The sequence below is a fragment of the Pelobates fuscus genome, chromosome 4, assembly GCF_036172605.1.
Source record: "Pelobates fuscus isolate aPelFus1 chromosome 4, aPelFus1.pri, whole genome shotgun sequence".
In the NCBI taxonomy this organism is placed as follows: Eukaryota; Metazoa; Chordata; class Amphibia; order Anura; family Pelobatidae; genus Pelobates; species Pelobates fuscus.
The window spans coordinates 102,844,450-102,862,687 of NC_086320.1; the positions used below are offsets into that span (position 1 = coordinate 102,844,450).

The 18,238-nt window shown below is 40.9% G+C and overlaps 1 protein-coding gene across 1 annotated transcript in view; it reads left to right on the forward strand.

Moving 5' to 3' along the window:
• LOC134607869 (ras-related protein Rab-10-like) overlaps window positions 1-18,238 on the forward strand; it is a 78,124-nt gene that overhangs the window by 55,401 nt on the left and 4,485 nt on the right. Inside the window, exons 3-4 of the mRNA XM_063450442.1 lie at window positions 5,288-5,426; window positions 10,646-10,735. Coding sequence (XP_063306512.1) covers window positions 5,288-5,426; window positions 10,646-10,735 — 229 coding nt within the window. The remainder of the gene's footprint in view (window positions 1-5,287; window positions 5,427-10,645; window positions 10,736-18,238) is intronic.

An 18,238-nucleotide genomic window follows, 5' to 3' on the forward strand; every position in this document is an offset into this window, starting at 1 on the left:
TGCTTGTTTACACTAAACAGATGTCAGGACTCCTCCATGTAATTCCGTTATACCGCCATATTGTTTTCACTCTCATCGGCATAACACTTCTGATTTCTGGGTTTAGTCGATCCATTCACGCCCATGCGTCTGACGTCACAGATGTCTCTTTAAAAAGGAACCTGCGACTATAGCTGATTGCTCAATCAATGTGTGTGGGGGTGTCAATCTCTCGTTTGGTTGGATCTGATCGCAACTCTGATACTTTGTTTCAACTTGACTCACAGAGCTCCGATACTGTATTCCTGTGTACCGAACCTCTGGCTTTGATCCTGACAACTCTCTTCTCTTCACTCCTTGTAAAGAACAGACTTCACTTTGGATCCCTGCACTCTCCTCATACTTCAAGGAACCAAAATCCACATTATCAAGGAAGGACTCTCAAGCTCAGTATCCTTTAAGATAAGTTCTCCTCTACTGGGATTTGTAATCGGTTCATTATCTGCAGTTAAGTGGAAGTAAGGGATGCTAAAGTCTGCCTCTGGGATTTCATTTACGTTTTATTAAGAACTTTCGTTTAATATTGCTCATACAAGCTATTCCTTATATAGGAGTCTACGTGAATCCCTTTCCTATCATCTGGATCAACTCATACCTTCTTTTACTGCTGTAAGGATTGTGCTCCTATAACAGAATTCACCTATTCCATATTCTCCTATTGAAAAGCATTGTGGACTGTGTGCTAATTAAGCTTGCCTTCTTAATTTTCCTTTTAATGTTACAATCTTGTAAAGCAATACTAAACAAGATTGTCATTCATACATTTTTACTTCAAGGCCTTTTTGCTACAAAAGTCTGCTAAGATGAAATTATTGCTTTTAAATAAATTATGTTTCCTTAAAGTGACAGTATCATTTTTTTTTCATTAACCTGCGGTTGAGTTCCAAACAATTACATTTTTAACGAGAACATTACAACAGATAAAATGTACTCCACTACTTTCGACACAGTAGTCAAGCGGAGGTATTGACATTCTTCCTCAAGATCAGGGTGCTCCTTCATATTGTATTGCTTCTATTGTAGACAAGATAGCAGGTGTATCTCACTCATATAGGGGTTTTTTATCGACACACGAAAGCATCCCATAAACTCCCCATCATACTGCGAGCCTCTTGTCTGCATGTATAATCGAATCACATTCGTAATCCTTGCAGCAATAAACCCTTACTTTCTATATATCTTGTATCTGATCAAACGACTACATAATATTATTATTCATAATTTTACTGCTATTCTAATACAAAAAAAAATAATAATTGCTGTACTTTTTGACATACAATGTCCATCCATTATTTTATTTATGTTATGGCTGTTTTGTCTATGCCTGACTGTATTATTATTTCCGCACTGCAAAAATAAATGTAAAAAAAATAGTTTTTTTATAAAGCAGGTGTACTTTATTATGCAAAACAATGTATTTTGCAAAACATGTTTCTACATATACAACTAAATGCATATATGCAAATAGTATCTGCATAATATCATAATGTATGACTCTGAATACGGTCAGACAATTACATGTATTCAAAAGAGCTCCTCTTCTCTTTATTGCAGTAATAATAAATGCATGATATTGAATAAATTCTATGTATTCAGAAACCATTCTGGTCCTTTTTGTGAAATAATCTATCACATTATTTATGTATTTAAATCAGACAAGAAAAGACTAAATTGACATCACTGTTATGAAGGCACATTTCCCAAGCACAGAATTATTTAACAATTAAGAACACGATTTCTGTTTATTTTGAGAAGCATTTTAAAGCAGCACTACAGCATTGGAAATACAAACCTGTCCTATCACTAAAGTGTTCTCTTTATTTAGATTCAGACTAAATCTAAATAAAAATTGGGGACAAGTGTATTATTTTTACCTTATTTTTTCTGCTCAGAGATTCAGTCCCTGGATCTACTCTTCCTGCCTCTAGTGAAGTCACAATAACTTATCTACGGGGATGTGGAATTAAAAAAATATAAAGAAATAAATACTAAAATAAATCTCCTTGTCCAAGGAATTTGCACGGCATGACAATATACTTGTCCTGACACAAAATAATTTCAATTAAAAAGATTGGAAGCCCTGCCAAGAGTCTAGGAGTCTTTTTGCTGAATTTTGAATTTTCACAAAATAATTCTAAAAGGGAAAAAAATGGAGACAAAAATAACTGATGTGGAAAAATGTTCTAACACTGCTCTAGTCACAACACAGCTATTTTTGCCTCAGTTTTGCCATTTAGATTTATTTTGCAAAAAGTTGTAGCCTTGTGAATGTCCCCCCCGTAGTCTCCCCTTTTTATCATAGTGTGCGTGTGTGTGCTTGCTGGATCATCTGTGTGCGGTGTGTGCTTGTGGTGTGTCATGTATGTGAGGTGAGTGCTGGCTGTGTGTTGTGAGTGTGTGTGGTATACGCTGGTTGAGTGTCAAGTGTATGTGTGTGGATTCTGCTCACTGTGTCATGTGAATGTGGTGAGTACTGTACTTGGTGCAAGTATGGTGAGTGCTGGCAGTATGTGGTGCAAGTGTGGTGTGTGTGTGTGTGTGTGTGCTGGCTGTATGTGGTTGTGATACACTGAAATACACATACACTGACACACTGACTTACTTATACATACACACTGCACTCTTATACACACATACACACTGACTGACCCATACACAAACACACAGACCTACAAATTGACTGATTCATACAGAAACACACTGACACACACACACTGATCCATACACAAACACAGATAGATTAAAGCAAGCTGAGTAAGCCTAGTGTTGGCAATCTCATGTGGTCTAAGAGAGGGTGCTTGCATATTGCAGGGAGGTTTAAGTAAGTTGTGTAAAAGGCATCTCTATGTGAAGATTACATGTAGTATCAGACTGAGTAAACATTGTGACTTTAGGCCAGAGTGTGTAAATACAAGTTTAAACATTTAGCCGCGTCATCAGATAGGGTAAAGAGAGTCCTACAATGGTGATCTAGCCTCTGCAGAAGGTAGTGTGGCTCCCAGTTCCCAGTATGGAGCAACAGAACAAAGCTTGTCAGTGGTCAGCCGATTCGATTTGCATGGTCAGGCTCTGCATGGGTCTTGCTAGGCGATCAGTGGGGTTGTCAGAGTGGTGGGAGCGATGGGAGGCACCCTTCAGCCCCAGGCCTTGGTTGAAGCCTGCATCTTCGAGCCGCGGTCACGGAGGCTCCGAAAGTCCCTGACCTTCTTCCATCTGGGGGAACAGGAGACACTATTGGTCTTGGTCAGTGGCGGGTTTCCCTCTGTCTATACGGTCGATGCACGGGGACTAGGCCTCTTGTGGCTTTCGACCCAGGTGGGCTTACATCGCTGGTGGCATGAGTAGCTTGAGAGGCTGTACCCGAAGGAGGCTCATTTTCTCCCTGGTGCTTACCCCTCCCATCTCTCTCTGGTGGTTGTCTCACGGCTTTCGCCATGCGGGCCTCAAGTGCTGCCCAGAACAGTGTGAAGGCTTCATCCAGCCACCACATGAGTCGGTACATTGGGTTGGGAGCATCCCACTGTGTCTGTTCTGTTATGCCTGCTTGTGCGCCCAGTGCGTCCTTCATTTTTGAGTGCTCGAACTGCGACAATGACGGGAACCAGCGTAGGCAAGCAACTCTGGGGCGTCTGTTGTTGTGGGCACCGGGATAACCCTCACTGGTGCGGGGGATCGATGTGTCTAACTGCCGAGAGTCCAGCTCCAGGTTGGTCAGAGACCGCGAGGTTAGCCGCCCCTCAAAGTCCCGACCGCTAGGTAGGCCACAGTCTCGTTGGCAGAGCTTCCACCGCAGGGGTACCGGTGTGTTAGTGGGCAATGGTACTCCCATACATAGTAGGGTATTTCAGGCTTATAAAACGTGGATTTGGAGTCCATAAGATAAGTTTAAAGCTTGATGCTACACGGAGCTCCAACTGTGTGTGACCGCTCAGCTCGGCTTAAACTTGTTTTTGTATCTATTTAATTGATTAGTTCTGGAAGAATGTTTCACCGTAATTGTTGGTTAATGAGGAGGTGCTAAACATGTATGATAAATTTGTCACTTTTTGATATTTTGTGGCTCTGGGTTACTGCCCGTGATCTATTAAATAAATAGGTAATGCAAGTACATACCTTCCTCCCCATATCCCTGAATCAAGCTGAATTCTTTCCCATAGTAATGTTAGCCAATCTATACCAAAATTTTCTCTGATCAAAGTACTTCTGTCAGATCCACTGAGCTAAGCCCGACCATGCATGCCAGCTTTTTGGCTGAATGTGTCAGCTGGCAGGAAACTCAGGCATCAGGGAAGGTGGCGACATGGACCTATGAGAAGGTGTTATGAGGTAGAACTAGGTGAATGTTTAAATGGACTGTTTATCTCTCAACATTTGGAGCCACAAGAATGACATGTCACTTCCTGGTTTGGTGAAAGCTTACTGCAAGTGCACAAACTAAAAATATGATTAATCTTTTAACTTTTTATTGTTTTAGTATAGTATTGTTACATATTAAGCACTTGCCGTTCTGGTACAACTATGACAGGAGTATGGAAAAAAATTGTAAATTAAGATTAGATTTTGATTCTTTGCACCCTCCAACTTTTATGTTATGCCACATAGGGTCGAGTTCAGCATAAATATGAATGTACCATTTTGTTTTTCTATGCTTATTAATGGCTTTACATGGAGCTAGTGGTATTGTTTCTACATTTGGTTTGTCTATCCTTAAGGTTTGCTAGTGGGGTGGAGTTTTACAAAAACCCAGCTTTGCGGGATTGTTTAAATAGAGTTTGCCATGTATATGAGTTATTCCTAAAGACCTGGATTTGTGTCCAATAAATTTCAGATTGGATTATACTGAGCACTTGTTGTGGTGTTTTTTTTGTTTTGTTTTTTTTGTGATTTATTCTGCCTGTGCCCAAACACTTGGGGATATGTTGGACTATTGGTTATTTTAAGAAAAAAACATTTTAGGTCCTTATCAAGTTCAGTAACTTGATAAATTTCCCAAGTGTTAAATGGTCACGATTATGGTTTAACTCCTTTTCGGCAACATTGTGATAGCACAAACTAAAGAGATTAGCCTAAGGTTTTTCACTGATCATATCATGGTAAATGTTATGTTGAAAATCTTTAAAATAATGCAATCTCTTCATGTCTCCTAAAAACTATGTTTCAAGTTTGTTGCGATACAGATAGTAACTAATATAATGCAATGAAATACAAATTTTTCGTTAATCGCATTCAATGTCTCTTTTTGTTTCAGGGATACAGCAGGCCAGGAAAGATTTCACACTTTGAGTGTCCGTTATTTTCGGGGGGCTCATGGTATTGTTCTTGTTTATGACATCACAAATACACTCTCATTTGAAAACATAGCCATGTGGATGAAAGACATTAAATCAGTAAGCATCATATCCAAGTTTAAAGGTCTTCCTATATTTTTTTTACTTGAGTAAGCTTAAGCAAATAAAGCAGAAAATAATAACATAATTAACATGCAATATATATATATACACAATCAATGGGAGCTTGGCATTCTCCTGACCAGAATTCTAGTTGCAATAGCCTGGGTGCAAATCCGCATGCGTCCAAAATATAGAAAAATTAAAATCCAGGATGCATTCACAGGTCTTTCAATGGTACGATGTGATTTATTAAGTAAAGATCACATACAGCAAAAAATAAATTAAAAAAATCAACATTTCAACCCTGCCGGGTCTTGCAAGATCTTGAAAAAGACTTGGCAGGGTTGAAACGTTGATTCATTGTTGTATGTGATCTTTACTTAATAAATCACATCGTACCATTGAAAGACCTTTGAGTGCATCCTGGATTTATATATATATATATGTATATATAAATCCAGGATACACACACATACATATTTGTTATATTATTACATTTTGTTTACAATAGACAAAGCTTGCTTTATGTATATTTTTTTTCGTTAAGGCTTTGATTATCAAGTTTACCAGCTATCTAGGTTTACAGATTATGGCTTATCTACCGTAGCTGAACATTTTGATTTTGCCTCATTTACATTTTGAACATGTTACTTTAGCTTGTTGTCATTTTAACTATAGTAACAAGGCTAGCAGCTCAGCTGAGAAGACATATTTATAGGTTATTTTGTTTTTTTCGTGTGTGTTACTTACTTTGGACTGCTTTGTTTTACACTTGACCACTCAATTGCTTCAGATATGGGGTATAAAATTATAAAACAAACAAAATAAACTTTAACCCTATAGTTGCTACGGGTACAACCCTACAGTTCAATTTAACAGCCTTTCTTGTTGCTATCTTGCTCTTCTATAACAAATCTGGACATATTTGAATGTTTTTATTCTGCTTTCTGACCTACAAATTCTGATGATGTGTCCCCTTCAAAAGAACATTTCATTAGTGTGAGTGCCCTTCATGGATTTTAAAAAGAAACCGCCAAGGATCAATGCACAGTCAATGATATTTAAAGGGACACTATAGACACCCAGACCACTTCATCTCATTGAAGTGGTCTTCGTGCAATGTCCCTGTCATTTTAGTACTGCAGCTGCAAACATTGCAGTTACAGAGAAACTGCAATGTGTTCAGTGCAGAGTTAAGTCTGCCTCTAGTGGCAGTCTACCAGACAGCCACGAGAAGCACATCCTGGCCTTTTTTGGAGTTTGCCTCCATGAAATGACCTTAGATGTCCTCACGCTTTGCATGAGGACATCCAGTATCTTCTACATCCGCAGCTTTTGCTGCAAATGACCATTAGGTTCCCCCCCCCCCCCCCCCATCAGCTGACATCAAGGAGTAGACTATATCAGATAAATGTAAAAACAGTATTTAATCCTTTATTTGCTGCTGAGAGTGGCTGCTTGAGAATGGGGTTTAATCGGAGGCACACTAACGTGTTAGGAATACAGTTTTGTATTTCTAGCACTATGGTGTTCCTTTAAGTAACTTCTATTTAATTATTTTATTTTAGATACATTTTGAAATTATTTAATATTTATGGATAAACTTTTAAGATTATTTAGTATTTTGAAAATTATTTTAATATTGTAATATTTTAATATATTGACATATTTTATGTTTTTTTTGTGATTATCTAAAGGGACTCTCCAGTGCCAGGAAAACAATCTGTTTTCCTGGCACTGCAGGTCCCCTCTCCCTCCCACCACCCATCCCCAGTTGCTGAAGGGGTGAAAATCCCTTCAGTGACTTACCTGAGACCCTTGCTGATGTCCCTCGGTGGTGGTTTTGGGTTGCCGCTGCTTCTCCCCTTCATCACGTCAGCCGGCGGGGGAGATTGATCCCGCCCGCCGGCTGAGGAGACCTAGTGTGCATGCCACACACGCGCATTAGAGCTCTCCATAGGAAAGCATTGAAAATGCATTTCAATGCTTTCCAATGGGGAATTGAGCGATGCTGGAGGTCCTCACACAGCGTGAGGATGTCCAGCGACGCTCTAGCACAGAAAACCTGTGCTATGAATCAGGAAGAGCCCTCTAGTGGCATCATTTGAAAACCTTATCCAAAATTATTAAATTGGGCCCTAATTTGTGTATTTTCCAATTTACAATCAAATACATTTTTTTAAGTACAAGCCTCACCTTGCCACTTTAGGCTCCCTTTGCAAAACTTAGGAATTTTTGTTATTTGTTGGGTTGTTTGGGTGGTTATTTGTTGTGGTGTATGAGTGGTTATTTGTTGTGGTGTATGGGTGGTTATTTGTTGTGGTGTATGAGTGGTTATTTGTTGTGGTGTATGGTTGGTTATTTGTTGTGGTGTGTGAGTGGTTATTTGTTGTGGTGTATGGGTGTTTATTTGTTGTGTTGTATGGGTGTTTATTTGTTGTGGTGTATGAGTGGTTATTTGTTGTGGTGTATGGGTGGTTATTTGTTGTGGTGTATGAGTGGTTATTTGTTGTGATATATGGGTGGTTATTTGTTGTGGTGTATGAGTGGTTATTTGTTGTGGTGTATGAGTGGTTATTTGTTGTGATATATGGGTGGTTATTTGTTGTGGTGTATGAGTGGTTATTTGTTGTGGCAGTTTTCCTTTTAAAGCAGAACTGTCCCCTCCCCTTGAAAAATTACTTTCCCACGCTGTGTAAAATGACACAGAACACTCTGATTGGTGGATTTCAAGCCAACCCAAAACAGTTTTTTTAAAAAGAAGATTTTAGAAGAAAGAAAACATCAAATGGTAAGTTTTAATTTATTTTTTTACAGGTACTTAGTTAAATGGTCCCCCCTCATTATTTTTAGGGTGAGGGGGGTAGGTAGGAGTTAGTTTTTTGGGGGAGGGGGGTGACTAGGGGTTTTGGGACATAGAAATATAGAAACATAGAATGTGACGACAGATAAGAACCATTCGGCCCATCTAGTCTGCCCAATTATGACCCCTAGTCACCTGGGGGAGGGGGGGTTACTTTTTATATATTAGGCCCCCCCTCATTCTAATTTAGGGCCCCCACCCACCGCTCAAGGGTTGGGGCCAGGGGGGAGGACATTAGGTCCCCCCCAGTTAGTATTTAGGGCCCCCACCCACCGCTCAGGGGTGTGGGCCAGGGGGGAGGACATTAGGTCACCCGCTCATTCTAATTTAGGGCCCACACCCGCCGCTCAGGGGAGGGGGGTGGGGGGAGGACAATAGATCCCCCCATTATTTTACTTTAGGGCCCCCACCCGCCGCTCAGGGGTGGGGGCTGGGGGGGCAATAGGTACCCCCTTATTCTAATTTAGGGCCTCCACACGCCGCTCAGGGGTGGGGGCAATAGGCCCCCCCTTTAGTGTAAAAGCCCCCACTCGTGCGTCGCGGGTGGGGGCTCGGGAGGGGGGACCCTTTTAAAAAAAAAAAATATTAACAGTGAGCAATATTTAGTATTGGTAAATTTGGCTGAAAGACCAATTTAGGTCTTTCACCCTTTTGGTAGATAACTCCCTAATACCGTGGGAATTAGGGAGTTATCTACCAAGCGGCTGCAAGTGAAGTTCCGAAGTGCCGAAGTTCCCGAAGTGGCGAAGTTGCCGAAGTTCTGAAGTGCCGAATTTCGGAATACCGAACCGAACTGAAAATTTTTCCCATGCACATGCCTAGTGCATAGCTCATTATTGCACTATTGAATATTGTCTTTGAAGCTGGAACCCCCACATAGGTCAGATGACAGAAGGGGTAATGTAAATTGCATAGAAATGTGAAAAGGGAAAGATGTATCCTGTAATCAAGGCCTCTGCAAGGTGTGAGATTCTACACTTAAAAAGCCTGAATGTCTGGCTTCAGCCATATTACTTGTACTTCTTAATTGATGTGTCAATCTCTTTGATATCTTAATGGCCATTAGCCTTTTTCCACTATCATATCCCCCCCAAAAAGTTAGTATTTACCCACAGAATAATAATTAAGCCTCTTTTTTTGTCAAACATTTTGACAAGTGCCATCTTCTAAACAAACCCAAATATGTTTGGCATGACTTAACCATAGGGGAAGGGTTTGTGATGTCAACTATATTGGGTCGCAAGTAAGGAGGCGTGTGACATATCTATGGAATGGAAAAATAATGACAAATTCGTAGATGCAATTATTATTTCTGTGGCAGGTACATAAGAGAAGATAGAACCAAATGTTTCCTTTTGGATTGATGTGTGTCTGGACACAAGAAGGTGGTCACTTAGTGTCTCTATAGATACCCCTTAACTCCACCTCTGGGTGAGGCATGGTAATCCACAGGGTATATCTCTAGTGATACTGAAGTGTGCCTTGTACTTGCTTGAAGGGTCAGAATCTAATTCTAAGTGAGTCACCATCTTTCCTACCAGAGACCCCCTGGGGCAAAAGTATTTAATTTGAAGAGCTAAGTAAGTGATTAGGACTTTCTATTATTTTATCCCTTTTGTTTTTTATCTGTTGTTGGTTTAAATCATTTTGATTGTTATCTATATTTTTGCATGCACTGTGACTATTTTTTGCTCATAATAAATATTCATTTATTAACTATTAACTTCTGCCTTTGTCTGGTAAAGAATCCCTTTACCTGAAGAAACTAGTTAGTATTTTGCAATTACATAGATATTGTGCTAAGTTACATCTGGTGGGTTTTTGTCACTGATTTACCAGGGGTACCAAGGCACCCCATTTATACATTTTCTTGGGGGTGGCAGCGTTAAAATAGTAATATTTATATTATTATGCTTAAGAGTGGGTGGTGTTAAGTGCGATTTTATCATTATTTACAGTCTAGTGCAAACAAATAGTGAACTTTAACCCCTTCACCACCACAACGATGTCACGCACACTCTTGAAGTAGGGTGTGTTTGTGACAATACCCTCTAAAGAACTTTCCAGTGAGCTGTCTCATGGGGCAAATTATCTCTTTTCTGTATATGAGAATATGTCTGAGGGAACGGGGCAGGGCATATTAGGAGGTCATATTTAGTGTGGAGTACCTGGGTAATGCTGAAAGGAAATACAGTGACTTTTATTTTATATCATTCATCTTATGCTGGTAAGTTCTATTTCTCTGTGTAGTATGGTTATCTGTAAAATTAACGAGTATCTGCTTTGAATGCTTTACTTATCAGATTAATTTAGGTGCTTACTGTCTCGTTTGCAATTTGCTTTTGTGATATAGAAAGCTGGCGAAGATGTAGAGGTAGTTCTCTTGGGAAATAAGTGTGACAAGGAAGACGAACGCAAGGTTTCAAAAGAAAGAGGAGAAAAGGTAAGCATTGATTATCTCAGCATCTCAGAGTATTTGAGTTAGCTGGGTACACTGCATATGTAAAGCATCCGACCATGCAGCTGGAACATTAGGAACTAATGTTGCTAAAAATGTAATTCTCATTTCACAATATTGATTGTACTTTTTTTTCTATTATACAGTAGGTTTGAAAAATGTCTTTTAATTCAGATATAAAAGTTTTTATTCATTTTCTCAAACTTTAGAAACTGATTTTTCAATGAAATATAAAACTTTTTTTTTTTCTGCAAATCCTCTCCTATCCTGAAAATCCTCTAAACATCTTAGATATAATGCATTTTGGAATATGTTTGTCAATTTATTAACTAAACATCACATTGGCGATGCTGTACTTAGGGGCCTTGTGTGTCCACCTGTTCAGGTGAGTGGTCCTCCATAAAATCAAGGAGATTAACCTGATGGATGAGCTGAGACCATTCCGATCATATCAAAGACAGTCTCGGCAACATGCAGAGCCATGTGTTTTTATTATTTTCGATCGGACTGTAATAGCCTGTTACAGTCCTAGGTAATTCAGGACAGAGGTGCACACTGCTGGGAGAAGTTGGAGAGAGATGTTGGGGGCTATAGAGAGGTGCTGGGGGCTGCTGGTGGCCGGAGGGAGCACTAACAGTCTCCCTTCTGATTTCCCAGCAGCTTGCCTGGCACACAGGCTCCTGCTCCGCTCCCCACAACGCAAACTCCACCCACACATGCAAGCCTCACCTCCAGCACGAAGCCTCACCCTTACCGTTGAGCAGCAGACCTTGCTGCAGTTGGAAGAGGCCAGAAAATAGCTGACCTCCCAGCAAAAGCCTCCAGTTAGTTCAAGGTAAGCTTGATATACTCAGCCTTGTGTGTGTGTGTGTGCCTGCTAGTGAGGAAGCTTGTGTGTGTGTGTCAGTAAGCTTGTCTGTAGTGAGCCTTTGTGTGTCAGTGAGCTTGTTTGTAGTAAGCTTGTGTGTGTGTGTCAGTGTGTGTGTGTCAGTGCCCAGGCCGACAAAGGAGACCTGTTTTCTTGCAATCTCCCTCACCGGACCAAAGGCCCTTCGTTAGTTAAGGGAGGGCTGGAGGACCTGGGAGGCAGAGCGCTCCTCCCGAGAGCATGCTGTGCGGAGTGTTGATGCGTGTTACCATGGCAATGCTCCTACACAGCATTCTGCAAAGTGTCCTTGGAAAAAAAATTTAAATGTTGGCAACTATGTGACCAGGAATGATTATTTATACAGTGTCTTGAAATCATTATGAATGGCAGGTCCAATGTCGAAGAGTGCACCAATCTTTGTATCATAACCACACTGACAAGATCATGTTTAGCTGGTCGCACAATCGCACAATTTTAGGCGGAATTGAAATTCGATGGTGCTACAGGATCATACAGGGAAGTTTGAGACAATCATGCACCAACTCACAGTGAAATCAGCAGAAAACAAGTTATTATTTTAAAGAAATACTATAGCATTAGGAATACAAACGTATACATACAAATGTATTCCTAGTACTATAGTGTCCTAGTTCCTAGTTAGATTCAGAGCCCCATTGTTAACCAGTAAAAAAAAAAAGACATAGAGAGAAAATACGTTTTTATTTACCCCTTTTCCAGTGCGCAAAACTCACTCAGCGCTGCCACCTGATCCTCCTCTCACAATGGCATCCTGGAGGTGTCACTTGCTTCCTTCTTGTCCAGTTCAATGCTGTATTTGATGATATTCAACATCCTCATGTTAGTCGAACATCAAATGACAGAGTGAAAGTAGGTTGTTGCAGAGGAAGTGCCTCTAGTGGCTATCAGGAAGACTGCCACTAGAAGTGTGTTTGATCCTGCAATGTAAGCATTCTGATTTCTACAGTGCATGTTAAAGCCACAGGGCCACTGCACCCAGATAACTTCATTGAGATTTGATCAGGGAACTGTAAATTTGAGGTAAAAACAGTCATGGTCATGAGCTGAGCTGCAAGATATTTCCAAATCTGTTTTATTATTTGTAATTCCCTGGTTAATGCTAAATATTAAGTACATGTATATGTGTGTGTGTGTGTGTGTGTGTGTGTATGTATATATATATATATACATACAGTATCTCACAAAAGTGAGTACACCCCTCACATTTTTGTAAATATTTTATTATATCTTTTCATGTGACAACACTGAAGAAATGACACTCTGCTACAATGTAAAGTAGTAGGTGTACAGCCTGCATAACAGTGTATATTTTGCCCTCAAAATAACTCAACATACAGCCATTAATGTCTAAACCGTTGGCAACAAAAGTGAGTACACCCCTAAGTGGAAATGTCCAAATTGGGCCCATGAGGTGCCATGTTGAACTTCCAGTGACCAGTATGAGAGAGTGTAAGAGCGATATCAAATTAAACACACCTGCTCCCCATTAACACCTGAGACCTTGTAACACTAACGAGTAACATAACACCGGGGAGGGAAAATGGCTAATTGGGCCCAATTTGGACATTTCCACTCAGGGGTGTACTCACATTTGTTGCCAACGGTTTAGACATTAATGGCTGTGTCCATTTTCCCCATCAGATTGTAAGTTCACATGTCGTCTTACTAGAAATATTGTATGAAGACATATTTTAAGCTCATGGGCAGAATTCTTCATTCAGTCTGGCAAACAATTTCCTATTATATTGTACTCCGTGCAGGTCTAACATGAATTTTCTTGGCCCTATTCACCATCTCTATGTTCAGAATGAAGGGGGTTACTGGTAACCTACACGCTTCCTGACAAAATAAGTTTAGCTTTTAGCTTCCCTTATTAAACAATGTGTTTAATGTAGAATTTCTTATATTCTACTCTGTCAATTTCCTGCTACATCCTGTAGCAACCTTATGTACGTGATTGACATTCAAATAACAGAGCAAGAGATAATCACTTCTAAAATAAACACATTGTGGTGCAAGATCTGGTTGAAAACTTGATAATGAAACTTTTTCTCATGAGGGCTATCTGAGTCACAGGGAGGGGAACTGAGGCTAGGGCTTCATGAACAGAAACAAAAGGAAATTATCTATATTCAAACACGGGTTCTTAAGGTTAGAGTTGTTTTGCTGCTTAGAGTATTCCTTTAAATAAGCATTTACAGCTGCATTTACTCCTCAGCAATTAGCAGCAGTTAGCAGCAGTTTACAATTAAAAATGAGTCATTGCCTGAGACCAAGCTTAACCACAACCCCAAAAACATTATTAGCAACAATACAAAATGAGTGCAGCGGTGGAAGAGAGAAGGTGCCAGCCATGAGGTATTAATGATGTTAGGATTTTTCATGCCATCCTAAAAATAGTGTTTTTACTGCATGGAATGTCCTATAGTTTTGGTGTGGGAAGATTACATTCCTGCTCACACCATGGAGATTAAGGCATTACTCAATACCTGGGCCCTTCCTCTGTAAACTGGGGCTATATTTAGTTGCCTCAGACTAACAAATGAGCTGTATGCAGCGTTTAAACTGAGTACTGCATATAGTCCTTTAAAAAAAAAAATGAAATCACTGCAGATGACTTACTACAGGGTCTGAAATGATCCTATAGGGTCTCCTTGTATGCCCTCCTGTTGATGCTAAGTGGCGCTGGGGTTTTCCAGCTGTGCAGCACCGATCACTGTGTGATCGGAAGAGACAACATGTAGGAGCTACAGCATGTAGACTTCTGTCTCTTCTGGCTTTTAGTTCTGCCAGCAGGCAAATAGTTCAGACCTTTAAAACTAATTTGAAGCCTTCGGGTTGGGATTTCAGCTCGCTGGCTGCATTTGGTCCAACAGGAATCTGGACCTAATTCAAGGCCATTCAGGTTTTAGTGAAGAATCCTGTGAGTAGTAGCAGAACTATTGCCGACGCGGCTGCTCAGGCACCTTTATTATCGCCAGCTGGTGCTGAGAGTAATTTAGAGCTTGTCGCTACCTCCCAGCTTACAGACTGCGTGAAGGAGGCAGAGAGAGAGGAGGAGGGAAAACACTGCAGACAGCCTCAGAGTCCCATCATCCTCAGGAAGCCATCCTCCTAACAATATGTAAATTGCAACTTGTGCATGTATCTGTATGTCAGTGTGGGTACATGTATGTGTATAAGTGTGGATATATATGTATATCTGTGTGTGTCAATGTGGGTATATGTGTTTTAGTGTGTATCTGTGTCACTGTGTGTGTGTGTGTCCGCATATGTTATATGTGCATACATTCCTGCATTCACATTCAAACATCAACACTACATACAAACACATCCCTCCAATCAAACACCAAAACTGCATACAAATACATGCCTATGCATTCAAACACACTACACGTTACTAGACCACTGCTTAGCCATGCAAGGATTGGCAAATGGTAGATCCCCAGCTGGCAACGCATCGTGGCAGATGTACAACAGATGGGAATCTATTTGGCCACCCTTGTGCTACGGGGTTGCTCCCAGAAAATTTCTCGCACCAGGGCCCTCTACACATTATTTCTGGCACTACCTTTGAGGGATTTTAGTCATACTTAATGTTGTAGAAACGCTCCAGTGTGTAGCAGCTTATTCATTAATCTGCACAGTGCTGCAATATTTTGATTGCATGACAAGGGGATCATTTATAGAAGTTTTTACCCATTTTTTACTTTTGTCCCCTGAATGCCTTTTTAGCGCTTTTTATTATCTCTGATTTTGATTTATACTTAATGTTGTGATGTATGGATGTTTTCTGATGAGAAACCCTTAACTTACTGTGGGACCAACATACAACACAAATTCTGGGTTCTGTTTTGGTTCATGTCTTGTATAATTGCCTCATGTCATGTCTTGTATAATTGCCTCTGTCTTTAAAGAGTTAGGGGTTAAAACAAGAGACATGGGGGCGGAGCCTGACTGCCAAGCAGAGCAGACGCACACTTCATGAGCTCCTGCTATAACTCGACGAAAACGCAATAAAAAAGCCTAAATTCAGGGTTCATTTACCGATACATGGAAGCACTGGCACCCAGGGGACTCTGGGCAAGCGACATCAAACGCATTACAAGCACCGTTACTGACAATAACCCGAGAGCCCTGCTGTGGCCTACTGGCACCTGGACGGGGGAGAGGCGGCCGACCTCGATCTATTCGAGGCCAGGTTTAATGCCATCTGCCATACCTTCTGGCTCCGCATTGCCCAATGAGCAGCAGCTACAACCTGCCTAAACACTGTGCGGAAGCCTACCCCTAAGAAGCACTCCCGCGAGCACAACAAGCAGAGAAGGAGACGGCATGAGAACGGGCCGCACCAAGACACCGCATGTAGAGCTACCACTGCTGTCCGCCCTCGGGGCCGACCTGGGAAGACGGCCAACCAGAGAATATTTCCAAAGCACCAACCACAACGCCCGAAGCCCGAATGCCGCTGGCGGCGGCAGAACACCCGGGCTTCCAGAGGCGCCCGACAAAGGGGAGACCCGGCCCCAAGAGGCACCCGAGTCTGTGGAAAGCTGGTGCAGGCCTCTCCAGCACCCGGGGACCGGAGAGCGGCTTCTCAACAGAGGCACCATAACGCCCGCAGGGGGCGGCCCCAACTACGAGGTTCCTTCGCACTCTGCAAGGGCATCGGCTGACAGAGGACTCATCGACCTGCAGGACCCGCTCACGGACACTCTTGTCCGTGAGACATAACGTACCCGGATCACCGACCGCACCACTCACGTTGCAGACGAACCCTGCATGTCAGCAACGGCACTATGATGGACTAGAGACTGCCATGACACACTTAAGGGCCTATTAAAAGCCACTGTACAGTGTTACTAATAGTTTACAGCAGGCCTGACGTTTCTGAGTAGATCCACGTAGACCCGCAGACCACAGCTTAGGAATCATCACTCACGCATGGTACACACGACCACATAGCCTACTTGATTCCTATAATGTCACAATATACACAGGGTCAGCCCTGGGGATGATAGCACTTAACTTGTCCAGGGATATTGCCCCACCTCTGGCTAACCCACACAATACCGCCATATATTTCATACCTTCTGACCCATCAAGCCTGTTGACCATCATCCTTTTACCAACACGAGAATATAACACATTTTGGATAAGCAGCCTATGTACATTATGCGTCCACTACTACTTACTAATCTAACCACATTAGCCTGCTTCAGTACCTAGCTTGTTATACCCACACTACCTATACTGTTACTAGAGCAGCTTCAGTATTGCCTTGACAATTTATACCACACAGTTATAGATATGTTAGCGATCTACTTGTTCTTTTAAAAAATCAAAAAAGAGGCAGTCGCTTCACAGAGATGGTTCCAACTGTATTGTTATACCCCTTTTGAAATGTATCTTAACTGTCTCCCCTTCTTTTTTCTGTTCCCATATAACTATATGCCTCAATAAAAGAAAGATTGACAAAACAAGAGACATTTGTTTATTAGGTGTTTATATTACCTAACTATGGGTCCCATATTTGGTGAAATGCAATAGACGATATGAACCAGGACAGTCATTTGACGGACTATTTGTATTGATAACCGCTCAAAACGAAAGAAATGATCATGTGGGGTGGTCGCAAATAGGGTTGTAATGCCTAATTCAGCAAAGGAGAAACGGAATAACCCTATAGAACAATTGTAAACCAAAACACAATAGAAATGGTATTCCTAACCAAAATCTGAAAAGAAATTCAGAGATGATAGGAACGTTGAAAAAGGCTAAAATGATTAAATATGATACAAAGATACACATATAAACATACCTACTGTGAAATATGAATGACTAATCTTCTCAAAGACACTCGATTTCTGCATATATGCTGTGAGGAACCTAGGAGATAAAATCTTCAATGTAAATAGGGTAAAACTGATCTAGAAAAGCGCAGTCAGCAAGTAATATAAAGTATAGAGAAGCAGAAAAAAGACCCACCATACTAAAAAAAAAAAAAAAAAAAATCACTACAGATTGACTAAATTAGGATTGACTGCTACAGAGCAGATAAGAAAGTGAGTAGCAGAAAAAAAAATAAGGTATAACTAACCAGAAGGCAAACTAGGAAACAAAAAAGCCCCGGTTCATGAAATGGTGAACCTAGGAATAACACTGGGTAAAAAAAACAACTTAGCAGCTAAACAATCACAAAGCCCGTAGGATTACCTAGGCACGCAATACAGAAGTGTGTGCCTACACTACCAAGGAGGTAGCTCACATTGCAGAGCAGAGAAAAAACCTCCACAAAAAGTTGCTGAGTGCTACCCATATCGTGAGACAAACAGACAAAACAGCCCGACGTGTGTTTTGATGTGGTGACACCTTCATCTGGGGAAACCAAATTTTCATTTTTCATGTTGATAATTTTGTTATTTAAAATGAAAACGTCCATTTATTTTCTGCAACTGGCACAATGATTCAAAATAATTTACGGTAACTATAATATGATACGAGTTTGAAAAAATGTAAAATGACTCCAAGGATATTTTTTGTTTTGCAACATGAATTTTGATATTCATAGCATTGGTAAT